Here is a 16,825-nt window from a genome sequence, read left to right as displayed (position 1 = left end):
AAAAAAATTCACTTGCACTGTATTTAATTAAGTGAAGTTAATATGCCCTGGACAATCTAAGATGTCAAAGTGTTTTTGAAAACAAAAACATGTTGAAAAGTAGTGGTGTAATGTAAATACAGTCAAATAATAAACTAAGTGATACTGTAATTAAGTACGATTTTGAGATATTTGTCTTTGACACAGCTGACTTTTTTTTAGCTCCACCTCGACCATCTATTAAGTTACACAATTAAAGTTCTGCTTACATATTAATATATCGATAATAATGATCCAATATTAACACGATCAACACTTTAACACTGACAGTAACTACTTACTTTTGATACTATATAATAAGAGTTTTTTGTTGCGAATTTGTAAATGTTTACTTCAGTGAAATTTTGAAACCCAACATTTACTTGGAATGGAGTATTTTGCTGTGGTATTGCCACTTTGAGTTGAGTAAATGATTTGAATACTTCATCCACCACTGTTTGAAAGTCAATAAAATAGAGTAGAAAATGGATGCATTACCATGATCCTGAGTCTCATATCAACTGGAGTTTATAATGTGGGAGTAAGAATGTATTATAGCCCAATACATATCATTTTGATGTTATATTTAATGCCACAATCTGGACATGGCAAATCTAACATCTCTAGAAAAAATAAACAATGAAACCAACAAAGAAACACACAATGGACAAAAACATAGCTGCTTTGCCACTCTGTAATTAGACTTAATTTGCTTAAGGCTGAATAGAACATATGACACTGTATCTGGTGAGCATAATCATGTGTCTATATCTATAATATATAATGTGTTTGTGAGACAGACTGAGAAAAACAAAGAGAGGGATGTCCTGAATGAGCATGTTGTTGTTTGTTTGCTTTGCATGCCCAGTATGGGCAGGCCCTGCAGAGTCACACGCTTGTGAGAGAGTAATTGGAGCACAACTGACCACTGAATGTTGCATGTAAAATGGGTGGTATTAGTCCGAGACATCACACCAGCCGGCTCAGACCAAACTGACTTGTGGTCGTTTGACAATACACGTTTGAGATTTTTCGAGTTAACCATTGAATGCCATCGGAATGAATACTCTTTTCTTGTCAACTCTGTGCCTGCAGCTCCGGGCTTGATGCAACCAGGGGAAAAAAGTGTTTTCACTAAATGCATATGGGAAATCTGTCCCGGAGCAATCCACGTCAGCCTGGCTGGAGTTCACCGTCATAAACATCCGGATATCCGGATACTCTGATTTCAGAATAAAAGTATTTATTTGTATTAAAATCGATATGGACTCACTGCTACTGGATTCATATCCTCCTACAATAAAAAAAAATTTAATATTATTTGTTGGGCTGTGTGAGGGATTGTAAAATCACTATCCAGATGGAAAAGTGCCACCTCAGTGTTGTCCCTGAGAACAAAACTCTAATTTATTTCTTGTTAAGTAGTAATGAAAGATGTGTGTGAAGTTTAAAGGCCCCACAAACCCACACAGGTGTTTTCACTTATTCTGGCTGTATAGACTTCTGCTCAGGTTGAATATGTTTGGTGGAGCCAGGATAGCCTTTATAGTCTTTTGAGTGACGGTGGATTGACAATATAACGCTTTATTCTGAAAATAACTCTCCGGATGTTTTTTTTATTTTCAGTCCAGTGAAGTAACGTATAGCACATTGGACTTCATTCACAGATATAAAGATCTGTGAATCGTTATGTTACCGCCATGTGACAGTTATCTGTATATGTAGGAATCTGCTATTAAAGTCCCGTCTTCCATCTTGGAAATCAACAACACTTAAGCACGAGGAGGCAACGGTAACTCTTCATTAATCACCACTTCCGCTTCTGTTTGGCTGAAACTATACGAGTTCATTTTAGGCGACAACCTGTGGTACAGTTAGTCGATTGCTGTTGAACTGCTCAAGTCCACGTACACTTGTCTTTAATATGGTCTACAACAAAGAGACTGGGTCCGAGCCTCGGATCTACGGCTGTACCAGAACAGCTTCCGCACTTCTGTCCCACTGTATCTGCATCGGCTTCACTGTGTTCATCGCACTTCTGTCTCGACCGGGTACAAGTGAGTGCTTTATCATCTGGTACATGGTTGTGTGTTACTTGTTTGAATACCATTTGTTAATTTGATTTGTTTGTTTGATGTTTGTTTTATTTTAGGTTGGTTTTCCTGGCATCCTTTCTTCATGACACTAGCTGTAAGTTGAAAGCTTTCATTATAAATCATTTTCAGCTGTTATAAGTGGATTAATAAAAATAATATCAATAATTTTGTTAACTGTTTAAGGCACTTGGGCTTTAGGAAATTGTGATGGACATTCTATATTTTATAGACCAACAGACGAATCAACAATGACAATAATATTGAGTAGCTGCTCCATTTTTATTTTATTTTTTTTCCTTTTCCATTAGTTCTCCTTCTTCATGACAGAAGCCATACTTCCTTTCTCCCCCCATGGCTCCCCGTTGAAAAGGTTCTCACACAAGACAAAAGGTCGTGTTCACGGGATCCTGCAGGGCCTCTGTGCGTCCTGTGCAGTCCTGGGTCTGGCAGCCATCTATTACAACAAACACCTGAACGGTAAACCCCACTTCACCTCGTGGCACGGTGTGCTGGGCCTGCTCACGGTGTGTGTGGTGGGGCTGCAGTCTCTGGCAGCAGTGCCTCTCATCTACCACTCCCTGGCCAAAGGCTGGTCCCTGGCCAAACTCAAACGCTACCATGCAGCAACTGGAATGGTCACATACCTGCTGGGCAGTGCCAGCCTGCTCCTCGGCCTCAGCTCTGCCTGGTTTACTGGGTCAGTGGGGGAATACACCTGGTACCTGTCAGCACTCTGCTCGGCTCTCAATGCCCTCGTCATAATGAACCAAGTGAGCAGCGCGTACACGGCTAAGAAACGGCTGCAGTCCTGACCGAAGACATTCAAAACACTCACTGAATACTTGTGCAAGTTTTGTCACGTAGATTTCATTACTGACATGAAATCAGTTTGGTTTGCATGAAAGTTACAAAGGAACTGGTGTCTGCAGCTGCACGCCTCGTTGAAGGTTATTAAGCGCCATGTGTCAAATGTGGATAATTAATGACTTTTCTTGCTTTTTTGGATTGCATACACAGAACCATTGAGAACACTTGAGGCCATGTTTCTTCTTTTTCTTTTCAAGGATTGTTTATTTTCTCGGTAAAAATGACAAGGGATTTATTTTATGACCAAATACTTCCAAAAGTAATGACATTCAGCCTCAGCTGTACTTTGATTTTAACACCAATTGTTAGCATGCTAATATGCTGAATTAAATTGAATATAATACCTGATAAAAAACAGAACCGCATTTTGCAAAGCAGTGAGCTGCTAGCACGCCTGTAGATTGTTTTAGAAAAAAGATAAAAATTTGTGCCTAAAACACAAATTAAAATAAAGCGGTTCATTTTCATCTACAGCAAGCTGTGCAGTGTGAAGGTTTTGGACCATCATATTGGGAGATTTGCAGAAAGTACTATTAAAATAAAACTTTGAAAATCAAGTATTTCTAAAATCCTTCCTATCACCTTGAAAGTACTGAATTTATGTTGAACTATTGTATCTCAGGTTGCTTATCCTGCCTTTTGACTATTTGTTGCCTTTAATTACTTATGTAGCCACCTGTTTAACTGAAGATATGTTGTAAATTAAAATAATTTGTAAATGATTCACAATGCAATAGAAGATTGTTTTATTGTTAAAATAACATTGATAACACAGTCATATTCTGCTTCGATCTAGGCTGCATGTACGAAATTCTTACTGAATCAGCCGTCAATGGGTCAAAGTGAACAAAACGTTAAAAAAATGTAATTACAACAAAGAATGTATTTTCCATTATAAATAAATTTCGGACGCTTACATTGAAATAAGGGAGACAACTGGCAATAAGAAGTTATAAAAAACATTTTAAAAACTGAAATATTTCCATGAAACAAAAACGCACGTAATTGACAAATGGCAGACAGGTTTTATAAATTGACAATTCCCAAGATTCAAATGCAAAAGGTATCCAACAGATCAAAAAGACACGGCGTCAATATGATGTACCTCGTACAGTTCACAAGCAGATATGATCCATTAAGTAACAGCTCCACCTTTAAACCTGAAACAAAGCATCACAAGTTCCCGAAACATGCTGAAGAAAACGTCCATCGTCCGTGATGATAGAAATGAAGCATCCAGAACAACAGGGAACGAGCCAGTGCTAACAAAAAGTGAACAGTGGGAGCAAAATCGAACTTCATAGGGAATGATCAGTTGTCTCAGGTTGTCCAGTATTTTCTAAAAAGTTAACCACTGCGTCTAGCCTATTTTACAGACGAAGTGGAAGGGCTTTCCTAAATCAACATACCTTGAGGTGTCATCACAACACAGAAACACAAGGCTACAGAGTACAGCAAAGACCTAAACTCCCTAAAGCACCGCCTACCGACAGAAGCTACGTACACGGCACTGCTTTTACAGACGCTACCACGCGATGGCACTGTCAGTTCGGTAAAGGCCACCGCACCACCGGACCTGGTTCTGCAACAGTCACAGGTGTTTGTAGTGAAATGTTCGCTGTCTGTTTTGATGGTTGGTGGCTACATTGACTGAAGGTTTTAGACACTCAGGCTGCATGAATGCAATGTTTCCTACAGTTTATGTAACATTTGTTCTCATAAGAAAATTAGGATCATCAAACCTTCATGTAGGGCATAGGCTGTCTGATGTTGGGGACACTTGAGTAAAAAAGAAAACCGTAAAGAAAAGCGGCAACTGAGCAACATGAAAACTTGCTTTCTTCTCCTGTTGCCTTCCACACAACGCTGAATCTGCCCAACACGTGCTTTTAGCTTCACACAGACTGTCTAAATGCTCAGTAGTTCTTCCAACAGATTAGTACAAAGGATGTACCAAGATAAACGCTCCAGACTCAAGACCCCTTTGTGTTATTTAAGGCTAAAAATTAAAGAACACAGTCCGAATCCTGGTGTTATCAAAGGCTAACATGAAAGTACATTCACTTTAGTTTTAAGGGAAAAAAAAAAAAAAAAGAGGTAAATTATAAAGTTGAACATAAATTTGTTTCACTAGCATCAATGCGAGAGCGTGTTTATCATCATGATAGTCGCTGTAATAACAAAACCATCTCCCTCCAACCAAAATCTACACATTGCACAGTATTGACTTGCAATATAAACAATGATAATGATGCTATTTACAAAGTATCAACATGTTCAGTTACAGTATCACATATAATATCCTCTCAACAGGGGATGCTACAATGTCTATCAAATTGCTAAAGACTAAAATATGCTCTGAAAGCCTAAGATCTCTGTTGCTGAAGGTAAGCCTCCAAGGATTTTCTCTAAATATAATGTCAAGTGGATTTTGACGAATATTAACACCACGTTCTGGAGCCACCGCGAGTCGTTTATTGTACTGTGTTGCCTTCCGGTATCGTTTAGTAGAAAAAGAAGAGTAGATCAGTGATCAGCAGGTGAGCACTGCTGACAGGTGAAACAGTTGGTCAAATCTTGGTTTGCACGAGACCGTTTCACAGCAATGTGTCATGACAAGACAATCCAACAAGAAGCAGTTATCACATTATTCCGTTTGGATTCGGGGGAAATAAAAGGAAGAGCACGGAGAGGCCTCGCAGTGGAGGCTGTGCTTAGAAAGAGTCAGCTGGTCCCCGAACAACAGTGGTCTGTTCCGACTGCTCCGACGCTCCAGCTGAACAACTCGGGGATATTCAGCATAAGGATTTGTTACTCTGACTTTGTAAAGTCATTCAGGTACAAGTTGATTCTCTCAGTTGCAGGTGAGAGTCTATCTCTGTGTGTGTGTGTGTGTGTGGGGGGGGGGGGTTTAATGAGGCCATTAGGAATGGGAATGGGAATTCAGTTCATTTAGTAAACGTGTAATCATTCCCATTCCTAACTTATGTTTGCCATGATTGATAAAACTGCCGCTCTACTGTCCCATCACCTCTATGACGTCGTCATCAGAACTACTGCCGCCGTTCTCTGCACTCTGATGCATGTCCTGCTGAGTCAGCGCGGCCCCCAACAGGCTGGAAGTGGGATTGTTGAAGTGGGAGAGGAAACTGGATGCAGCAGAGCTGGAGTTAGACGCGGGGAATCCCCCTGACCCGGAGAGGAGAGCGGTAGGGTACATCCTCGGCTCAGAGAGCAGCGACTGACTGTAGTTGAGAGGGAAGCCGGATGACAGCAGTCCGGCCATGTTGGGATTCATCAAGTACGAAGGCAGAGAACCGGACGCCAGGGAAGAAGAAGTGGCTGCCGAGGCTGTCGATGACATGGGGATGGTGGTGGAAGCGGAGGAGAACGCGGTCGGCAGAGAGGACGAGGAGGGGCTGGGAAGGTGTCCGTTTCCTGTGGCAGACTGCCTCAGTAGGTCCGAGCCTGCAGAGGGGAACATGGTCTGTAGGTCAGCCAGGGTTTGTCCCGGCGTCTGAAGGAATGACGATCCACCGCTACCACCCATCAGAAGTGGATGACTCATGGGACCTAGGTTCTCCAGTAGGGAGGAGGAGTTCAGACCCACCGGGGGATAGCCGAGCCCACTGGAGCCCATGGACAGTCCAGGGAATCGATTTGCAGCAGAAGTGCGTTTGCCTCCTATTTGCGTGTTGCCCTGGCTTTCAGTACTCCGGCGCTTGCTGCCACGCATCTCTAGAACCGAGCTCAAGAGGTCGTCGCTCAGCTGCCTGTTGAGATCACCGGCCTGATTGTTTTGTGAACTGCCTTGACTCCCCGCTGTTATAGCCAACATTTCTGATGGCGATGGCAATTCATTCCCCATGCCGGCAGCGGCGGCATCACCCGAGGATGAAGCGTAGCGGCTGAGCTCTCTGAGAATCTCAGAGCTTAAGGGAGAGGAGGGCCGCTGCTCCCCGTTGGGGGAGCCCTGCTGTTGATCCACAGGAGATGAACAGCCATTACTGCGTGGATGGATCAGGGAACCCTGGGTGTCTGTGGCGGAGAAAGAAATGCACTCGTGAAATGTCAGGAGACATGTACAGCGTCTCTGAATAATTTATGTTTGAAAAGATCAGTCCTGGAAATAATATGGTGAAATATGTCCTGTAATGTACAAATGCTGTAGAAACGAATAATCAACAGTAATTCCTTGTAGTGTTTCCTCCTCTAAAACATTGTATTTAACGTACTGAGGAGTTGAATGTGTACTCCAGATTAAGTATGTTACTTCCATACAGTTGGAGGGTTGTCAGAAACCATCAAATAAGGATAGTTCAAATGTGTGCAGCAGAGCTTGAGGTATCCTGACTTTCACTCCGTAATAACTCTAAAGCGCTCAAATCCCTCCAAATTGATGGTGTCTTCCATCAGACACCTCCTAAATGCCCACATCTTTAAAACTCCACATCTCCTGTTGTAAGGCTTTTTGTAGTAGTCTTTAAGTCTAAAGCCAAAAATGGAGATAACCCTGATGACATCACTATGACATCATCTGGGTTTTTTTTCTGAAACCGGTTACGACTTGTTCGGATCGTTGCAATGCAAAATGATCCAGCTGGAACCAAGATGAATAAATATGACTTCGTACCCCTTGAAGCAGCAGAGCCCCCGAGTGCTGGCCGACTGAACTTTCCAGATCGAATAGCAAAAATCCTTCCATCGTTTGTCCTAATGTAGGTACCTGTGGTGGAGAATACGTCAAGTGATGGACTCGGCAGTAACTCAAAATGCTTTATATGAAGAGAGAAATGACTGCGTTGTTGCAACTACCTTTCGATCCTCTGATGACATGGATGCTCTCTCCTGCACTAATTCGAGCTTGAATATCTGTTGTGCTGTTGGCTCCTGGGATTACAATATCTGTAGATCGAAAACAAAAATGGCAACTTGTTTTCGCCTGGTCACTACATGTCACAAGAAACAATTAATTTTTGCTTCTATTGAAAGATTAAATGGTGGATTCAAAATGTAACATTTCAGGGTTGGTGCGACACATTCACTAAGCGTTTGAAATATTATACATTACCAGTTGAGGTGACGATTCTCTGCACATAAACTCCGGCTTTCTGCAGGAAGTTGACAGGCAGGCTGCCGGCAGCGCTGGAGCCAGCAATGCCCATGCCGACCTGGCGAGGCATCATGGGGATTGGGGTTGACTGGATGGGCCTGACACTTGCCACGGGCTTGTCATCTGGCCGTGCCATGGGACGCCTGAAAATAGGAGGGCTGAACTCATGAGACGATCACACACACAGACACACACACACACACACGCACACGCACACGCACACGAACAGTTTTGTCTGGTCTGATGGAAATGTATTAGAAAAAGAAGATAAACTCACGTAGAGCTACAATCTCAAAGAAAGCAACAAACTTAACGGTGGTTTAAATTTGGATGCCTGTTTTTGCCAGTAAGCACTAAGACTCCTCAATATGTTCGTGGAGGAAAGAGTCAATTGTAAATGCATTGCATGCCAGAATATCAGGAAAACACAGCTGGTTATTTTGTAGTTGTAGCTGTGGAGCTAATGGTTTACATTGAAACAAAACATTAGCATCTGTGAGCCACTATGCAAACAATGAAATTAGATTCCTAAAATGAATGCAAGCTAAAAATATGGCGTGTAAAACCCACCAGCCGCGTTGGTTGAATGCTGGTATGTTTGTGAGCGTCTGATCACTGGTTGGGTAATAAGGGGCGTATGAGGGGCGCGAGTAGGGCACAGAGGCTCGTTTCTCCTCCTCGTAGCTCTTCTTGGCGGCTCTCTTCTCGGCTTTGGTCAGTTTCGACTCCTTCCGGTCCACCAGCAGAGACTCGTGATGAAAAGGTTGCTAAGGAGACAAATGGAAAGAGGGAAATTAAATTACAGATCAACCGTCAGATTGGATTTTCCATTCAAGAGGCAGGTTGACGGACTTCTGCCCATTTCAGATAGAATTCCAGTTTTACTAGGTAAACTGGGGAAATGTAAGTGTTACTAGAATATACGTGAGGTTTTCATTTGGTAAGCGGTGAGGCATTTAGAAGGCCAACCAGTGGTCTTGGGCTAGTGTTAGTAGGGTCTAGGCTTCTACATTGCCGTTCAAAGGTTTGGCTACTCTAGAAAGTCTCTTTACAAATAGATGTTATTTTGTATGAAAGTTTTGTAAAATAAGTCATGTAGAACAAAATGCTGTACGACCAGACAAAGATCCCTCTGATCTTAAAGATCCCTCAATAAGAATAGAAGAAATCACCAGTAAATCGAAAAAAGAAGATCACCACCATCACAGGTGACATGGCTGTGTAAGTGACGCCCATCATGCAACTGTACCTTGGTGATGAGGTGTGGGTAAAGCTGACACGCTTGATGCATCACGATTTCAAATTCCTCCTGGGCTTCCAGAGAAATTCTTCCAGGTTCCTCTTCTACAAAATGCAGCAGCGAGTCCACTTCCTTACGCGTGAAGTTCAGCACTGGGTTCAGGTCATCAACCACACGGTCTTCAGACAAACACACAGACACCACATTATAAAGGTCCCACGTTGTAAAAAGTGAGATTTTGATGTCTTTTCTTTTTTTTTTTAAATAATCATAAAGCAGGTCTAAGTGTGGAAGTCTGGAAACGTCCAATCCATGGACACACTGCTCGCATTTAGAAAATGTGCCTTGAAAGTAAAGTCAGGATTTCAGTGTATTTCTTACCAGACATGCCCTGTTTGGAGACTTGTCGGTCATAAATCTTTTTCTCCAAGGTGAAATCACAGACAAGGCGGTAAATGTAGCAGGGTTTCTTCTGACCATAGCGGTACACCCTGCACACCGCCTGAGCATCATGACACGGGTTCCAGGAGGCATCAAACACAACCACACGGTTAGCCCCAATCAGATTGACCCCCAAGCAGCCCGCTCTGAAAGGAACACAGCAAGTCATTGATAATATTTCAGTCAGTGAACACAGGAAGTGGGAAAAAATAAAAAATAAAAAAGAGAGCAGTGACACACACCTTGTAGAAAGTAGGAAGACCCATGTTTTGGTGTTTTCTGGGTCATTAAACTGATTGATCAGTCGCTCTCTTTCTGAGGCAGATGTACTCCCATCCAATCCTGTAGACAGACACACATTAGCTCTCAACACTGAAGCACCTGAACGCGTCATCGTAATATTTTTCATTGAATACTTCAGATATTTGAGATTTTTAATCCTGGACATTTCTATCAAATTCTTATGGGAGATATAAAAAAAAGACTCAAACTATATTTACAAAAAACAAACATTCTTGTCAAGAAATGCAAGGAATTGCAGCTAAATTGATACTAAATCAATAAAGACCATCAAAACTGTGAGGCTTCAGTGGTGATGACCACACTTCCTGCAGAGTTGCTGTGTGGGAGAGAGACGAGAGAGACGAGAGAGAAGAGATTGGATGACTCACTGTAGTAATTGAGATTGCGAACCCAGTTTTGGCTCTGGGCGTCAGAGGAGGCGATGCCTGTCGGCATGGGTCTCTTTGCTAAGAAGTCCTCAATCACCGTCAGGGTGGACAAACTTTGACTAGAAGGGAAAGAGCAGAAACAGATAAGCGGTAAGAAAAGTACACTTTGGTATGAAGTGAATAAAACTTATGAAATAAAGTGACTGCAGTGTTGTTACTCAAAGTAAAGAGGTACTATTAATCAGTCAGATGTCACAGTACTGCTGTATGTACATGTAGGACTACAAACAACTATGAAATGCGTTCAATGAAAAGGTCATCATTTTGGTAAACTATGAAATTCCTGCTTACAGGAGTAACCTGGAAGAGAAGCAGAAAACCTCACACAGCGTAGGAAGAGTAAAATATGAATTTCCTAGTTTGTAAAAACCTCTGAAAGCTCCAGAAGTCTGATCTAATACGCTGAAATGCAAAGTCGGTCTCCCTCGTCTCTAAGCCGCTTCATGGTGGAATGGTGGTTAACACAATGTACGCTGGACTTACCTAAAGATCAACATCTTGTCTCTTCTTGCTACACACTCATCAATCAAGTGGAAGAGCAGAATCATCTTGGCAGAGTTCTCCAGAACTCCGGTGTGGTAGTTTGACATTATGCCCTTTGCCTGGAACATAGAATGTGGAGGTTGAATTCAGACCTCAGGTCTCTATACGGACATGAGGACTAAGATTACATACTGGTATAGGAGACATATCGGCACAAAACAAAGTAGTAAACATTTCAATGTTCAACATTTTACAAGCTTGAAACAAAAATCAAACAACAAGTCATCTTTTAGCTGTAAAACTGAGCCCAGAAGACAACAGCTTCACATTAACTGTCTTGACATACCCATTCATATGTGATGACTTGATTGGCTCTTTCCTGAGAGACATTGATTAGCGGCAGGGCGTTGTTGACTTTGCTGTTGCTCGAGTCGGCCACTTTGGCTTTTAAGCCAGCAGGACAGCGGATGTCATCAAGGTCCAGGTCCTGCTCGTTGGCATGATTCTCCTTCTGCAGGGCTTCATAGAGGACGTCTGGGTGATTCCAGATCTGGAGGGATCCGGGGAAGAGGAAGGAGGCTTACTTGATCAAAAACAAACGGATTCATCAAACGTATCACCAGAAAACCGGTTGGTCTGGTCCTTCCACCAGAAGCTTCTACCTAACAGCAAGGAAAGCCGCCTCACCTTGCAGCATACACAGAAGGCTTTGAGTGGGTTTAGACCGAGCCAGCCATTGTTCCCGGCTTCTCGGAAGCGTTTCATGAACTCGGTGTACAGCGCCCTCTGAATGGGAGAGAGCCGCACCAAGATCACATGCTCCTCCTTGGAGGGAAGCGAGTCTCTCAGCACATCATGACCTCGCCTGTAACCCAGAAAAGCACCACAGAGATTATTGACAGGTAAGCGTTTTCCAGGCTACCATGCTTTATTTTCCACCATGATGTTCAGTTTTCTAAATCCAGCACTGACAGAACATTTACCTCTGGACAAAACCCTCCAGCAGGCTGTGCAGCACGTGGCTGCGGTAGCGCATCAGGCGGCCGTCTTGAGGAGTGCTGTCCACACACTGCCCGTTCAGAATGGGCCGCTCAAACATGTTGCTGAACTCCTGACGTGTGCCTAAAAAGTCAGGCCTAACAAAGTCCACCATGCACCAGTATTCAATGAGGTTGTTCTGCAACGGGTAACCGGTCAGGACGACTCTGCGCCGGGAGCGGATGTTCTTCAGAGCCTGTGATGTGCTGGCGTGGTAGTTCTTAATGCGATGGCCTTCGTCACATATCACCACATCTGGGCCCGGCCGCGCTATGGCCCTTTCAATAACTGAAAAGACAAAAGGGAAGATTGAGGGAATCGGTCTGTAAATATAAATTACACCGTACATTTGTTTGCATTTGACACAGACAACATAGGCCACGGCCTCTGCCGACCTTTCATGAGTTCCTGCTGTCTGTCTTCTTCATCCAGATCAATGATGATTGGTCCTGCTGGCTTCTTTGATTTCCTCTTCTTGCCCGTGACGAAGCTCTTTTTCATGGACAGCAAGCGGTACATCTCATAACCCATCAGCAACACCCCTCCATCTCTGGACCACTCCTCCACGACTTTGGCCCTGGCCAACGTCGTTCTGCAGGTCACACAGAGCGAAGGTTAACAGCTTAAATGTTTTGGACGATCAATGCTTAATCTTGCACACGAGATGGCGCGTTACATACTTGTGCTCATCGTTGAGAATGTGAACTTTGAATGTGCGGCCTGTGACGAACGCAGGGTCAGTGTCAGGGGAAAGGGCTTCTTGTGGTGGGAGCCAGAGGTTGAACTCTGTCAGCCAGTTCTGGAGTGTGTTCACCTTTTATGAAGGAAAAAAAGATGTCAGAGGTTCATTTAATCAAAACAATAAGAATGTCTAGTCTAAATATTTCTTTTAGCACTGTACACACTTGTATTACTTACAGGAACAATGACCAGCACAGTGTGAGCCTCAGTATTCATCAGTAGGATGTCAGTGAAGGAAATGACCTGCAGTGTCTTGCCCAACCCCATGCTGTGAGCAAGGATGCAGCCAAAGCCACTGCTGGTCTTGTACCGCTCCAGTGACTCAATGAGGTTATCATAGAGGAACCGGATTCCCCCGATCTTACAAATGAGGAGACAAATGTTTGAGGGTAAACAAGTTGGTCTGTGGGGTTATTTTGCTACTGAAGAAGGATGTTTTGAGAGAGATTTTGAACATACCTGGTGAGGTTTGACAGCCTTGGCCAGCTGTGGAGCAAGGTAAAGGTCTTTCTCCTCTGCAGGGTGACTGATATTAACCAGCACTCGACCCTGGGCATCGGGCAGATTCATTGCATCGTTGATATGTGCCCCGCTGCTCTCCTCTGAGGCGGCGGTGCTATCTGCATCCTCATCGGCCGACTCGCTGCTTATCTGCAGGGCGTCCTCGTCCCCAGAGCTAAGCTCAATTATATCTACGTCATCACAGGAGAAGTGAAAACCGTGTGAAGTCACTTGGAGAGAGAAAAAAAAAAAAAAAGGATCATAGCTTCACATTAGCATCATATATCTTACCATCTCTAATAGCAAGTGCAGGCAGCTTGGGGTCCACTATTTCATCTTCATCACCACTGCTGTCCAGACAGATCACATCCTGCTTGATCAGGAGTGCCGGGACCAAGTGAGACACTTCTCCTAAAATTGAAGCAGCGTCGACTGCCGGAGAGACGGGAAAGTATTCGGTTATAAAGCACCCAAAAGCAATGTCAAACTTCAATATGGCTGGAAAAGTAGAGCTTCACAGGCACCTAGCTGAGAGTCTGGGACAGTTGAGGCTGCTGTCGGGAAGTCCTTCCTCTGCTGCTCCAGACGCTTCCTCCTGTCCATCTCCTCCTGTTGAGCAGCCTTGGTCCCAGCCTCCAGCTGATCCTCTTTCAGCAGCTTTCTGTAAGCATCAAGAAAAAGTTCAGCTTTACATGCCAACATTGAGCAATATACTGTACTTGAGGGGAAATATCAAAACATAAATGTACCTGATATTCTTCCTCATGTGTATAGGCTTAGATGGCTTGGAGCCTTTTGAAGACTTAGAAGATTTGGTTGATTTAGAGGCTTTGTGTTTCTTTGTCTTGCTGGGAGCCGGCTTGCTCTGGCTTGAGTTTTCTGGGCTGGTTGGAGGTTGAGAACGAGAGGGAGGTCTGGAGGACGGCCGGGACGCAGGCTGAGACGGAGACTCTGGGGACGGCTCTCCGGAGGTAGTTGAAGTGGAGTCCCTGCCATCCTGAGCAGCTTCTGTCCTGCTCTCTGCACTCGCAGGTCGTTCTTGAGAGAGAAAATTAACAGTATTTCAGTTGATGTCTTCAAAGACTAGTTAACACCAAATCCTTATCGGTGAATGCATTTGAATAATATGAGGCACAAGAGAAGTTCATTTGTCACTCACCAACACTATCCTCTTCATCGTCTCCATCATTTTCATCCTCATCTTCCTCCATGTCGTCATTGTCCTCCTCCTCCTCATTTTCCAAATCCTCTTCTTCACTGTTAAGGCTGGGCTCCAGGTCACTTTCTGAAATGGCCTCTTCAGACATGGCGTCTTACAAGGCTCTCAAAGTATTACCTACACACCTTCATCAGGAGCCCTGAAGTACCAAAAGACATCACATCTTAACCTTTCAAAAGTAAACCTCCTTATTGGACAATGAGATTTTACAACCATCAGTGTTTGTTATTTTTACATGATGAACTAGTTGCACTGTGAATACAGTATTCCCTCACCACTATACTACAATGTTTGATTTATAACACACAACGTAGAATTTAAGCATGTCAGGTACATAATCTCGAAAGTCACTTCTGTAATGAACAGGTACTCACTGTTGATTTTAAACGTGTTAAAGGACTAGAGTGATATGACTGAATCTTTGGCCCTTATTAAAGCATTTTAAATGAATTGTTGAGCTAACTATGAACAGGCCCAATTAAAAGGGCATTCCAGTTGAGGAAAAGTCTGTTTCCTCATTGTGCTATTGCATTGATTGTACCTAGCACCACCTCTTCATCTCTGCAATGATGAGCCATTATGCTAAATCAAATATGGAGAGAAGTACTATTCTCAACAAAAACGTTAATTTAGGCTGGACTGTTGATGAGAAAAGCATGGACAAGTGTTTCAGAATCTTACTGGGACAAAAAAAAAAAACTGACTTCTTAAAATGTTCTTTGGATTGTAAGAGGCTTCGTTGGTAATGCTGCTGATATGTAAACAAAATAAAAAGCTCTGCATCAACAACTCAGATGCTTTTAACTTGGTCATGGTGCTAAGACTTGGGACTTCAAGTGAAGATAGGCCTGCTGCCTCTGAGTCCTGGTTCATTTGGCCAGATTATACAGAGAAGCAAATACTGGCAATACTGCAAACTGCATAACTAGATGGGAAATCCATCTCTACATTTACATAATTTTGGTTAACTTGCAGGCGTGAAGTCTGGGGTATACATTGTATGGAAGTTAGTCCCAATTGTAGTCTGTCCAAAAGAGGCTATTTTTGTAAGACTCCTACAGCGATCATACAGTATGTTTACATTTGTATATATCAAATACTGAATGTCGGTCATCTGAGATCATAGTAGAGAAAGAACTGGGGACTCATCAGAGCGGGATCTAATGTTAAATATGACGTGACACATGGGAGGGATTTCTCCCAAAGGCTTCTGAGCCGAGGATGGAGGCAGCTAACGAGTAGCATGAAGCTACTTCTGCAGCTCATCTGTTATTGTTAATTAACGTTAACATCAAACACCTGTCGTTAGTGGGCTAAGTGAGACTTCCAAACTGAATGCAAATAAATGTCGATGTTTCTCAAATTGAGCGAGCAGACCAATATGCTAGCTAATTACACAACAATGAACGCAAATCCAAAACGCTAACACCACGTTAGCTGTTGAACTATAACGTTACATTGACCATTAGCTAGTGGAAGCAAAACAGAGCGGCTGGTTGTATCTTGGACTCAACGAAAAGCAGCCTTCCTTGCTGAACCGACGTTTTCATGGGCTGCCGTAACAAGATAACAATCGTATATTGTTTAGGTGTGAGGTTCACGTAGCTAATGCTAGCCTGAATTACAACAAGGCTGACGCTGTCGGTTAGGTAAGACGTGCCAGTTGGATTCAAACATCGGGGTGTTGGTGGATCTTACCTTGCATGCAGCTTTGCTGTACTCTTCAAGAAACCTCGCTTTGCATACAACAACCGACCAATTAATTCGCCCAGTACGTTAACTGTGTAAATTTAACTGATAAGCGTTGCTAATTTCCATTTTTTCACAGTGTAACCATTAATACCGTCCCCATACACTCCAAGTAAGGTTCCGGAAAGCCCCTAAAGGAAGGGGAAAAAACCGTTTTCATGTTTAAACTTTTAATGTTTGCAACACGTCAAATCCGAACAACGTATTGTGCTTGTTTTGGTAAATAGCCTCTCCCCAATCACTATTCACTTTAATCCTGAAACATTACATTCATACAATAAAAAAACGTAAGAGTAGCATTTTGTTTACATGTCCATATGTTAATATGAATGTTAAATATGCCCTAATTTATTTATTTGTTATATGGCAAGTTCTGAAAATACTGTGGAGCTGTATTGTACAAAAGTCCGGACTTTATGACCATTAGTGCAAGAAATAATGACATTCAACTAATCATTTACTTAACCTTTAATTTGATTAGTATTTCACCTCCTCCATCATTTAGAGTTGTTTAAATAAAACTACGAATGCACTGATTGACTGATTTGATTTATTTTGGTCTTAGTTCTGACAACAGGAAGTTGAGGA

General features: G+C 42.9%; 3 protein-coding genes across 4 annotated transcripts in view; 1 reads left to right on the top strand and 2 right to left on the bottom strand.

Moving 5' to 3' along the window:
* The window catches only part of rassf1 (Ras association domain family member 1), a gene marked incomplete at both ends in the record, with an annotated part of 5,052 nt that extends 4,064 nt beyond the window's left edge, over positions 1–988 (bottom strand). Inside the window, 1 exon segment of the mRNA XM_079266102.1 lies at positions 945–988. Coding sequence (XP_079122228.1) covers positions 945–988 — 44 coding nt within the window.
* Positions 989–1,660: 672 nt separating this feature from the next.
* Positions 1,661–2,934, top strand: cyb561d2 (cytochrome b561 family, member D2). The gene is made up of 3 exons (XM_079265959.1): positions 1,661–2,075; positions 2,171–2,208; positions 2,423–2,934. The coding sequence occupies exons 1-3, from the start codon at positions 1,943–1,945 to the stop codon at positions 2,924–2,926; spliced, it is 675 nt and encodes a 224-aa protein (XP_079122085.1). The 5' UTR covers positions 1,661–1,942; the 3' UTR covers positions 2,927–2,934.
* Positions 2,935–5,986: 3,052 nt separating this feature from the next.
* rad54l2 (RAD54 like 2) lies at positions 5,987–16,307 on the bottom strand. Of its 2 annotated transcripts, none has more exons than XM_079265957.1 (22): positions 16,187–16,307; positions 14,429–14,627; positions 14,019–14,307; positions 13,794–13,930; positions 13,561–13,701; positions 13,228–13,460; positions 12,946–13,128; positions 12,708–12,841; positions 12,423–12,619; positions 11,973–12,315; positions 11,677–11,854; positions 11,336–11,539; positions 10,990–11,108; positions 10,447–10,565; positions 10,018–10,117; positions 9,716–9,921; positions 9,344–9,513; positions 8,665–8,861; positions 8,053–8,252; positions 7,797–7,886; positions 7,615–7,707; positions 5,987–7,019 (listed from the first exon to the last, which is right to left on the bottom strand). In XM_079265957.1, exons 2-22 carry the CDS (start codon positions 14,574–14,576, stop codon positions 5,998–6,000), a joined length of 4,503 nt encoding a protein of 1,500 aa, XP_079122083.1. In that variant the 5' UTR covers positions 14,577–14,627; positions 16,187–16,307; the 3' UTR covers positions 5,987–5,997. The 2 variants fall into 2 exon arrangements, with proteins under 2 accessions (XP_079122083.1, XP_079122084.1); XM_079265958.1 differs by having other exon boundaries at positions 8,053–8,237.
* Positions 16,308–16,825: the final 518 nt, after the last annotated feature.

This window comes from Melanostigma gelatinosum, assembly GCF_949748355.1.
Source record: "Melanostigma gelatinosum genome assembly, chromosome: 3".
In the NCBI taxonomy this organism is placed as follows: Eukaryota; Metazoa; Chordata; class Actinopteri; order Perciformes; family Zoarcidae; genus Melanostigma; species Melanostigma gelatinosum.
The sequence above is the reverse complement of the archived record's forward strand: the minus strand, read 5'-3'. Positions and strand labels throughout refer to the sequence as shown.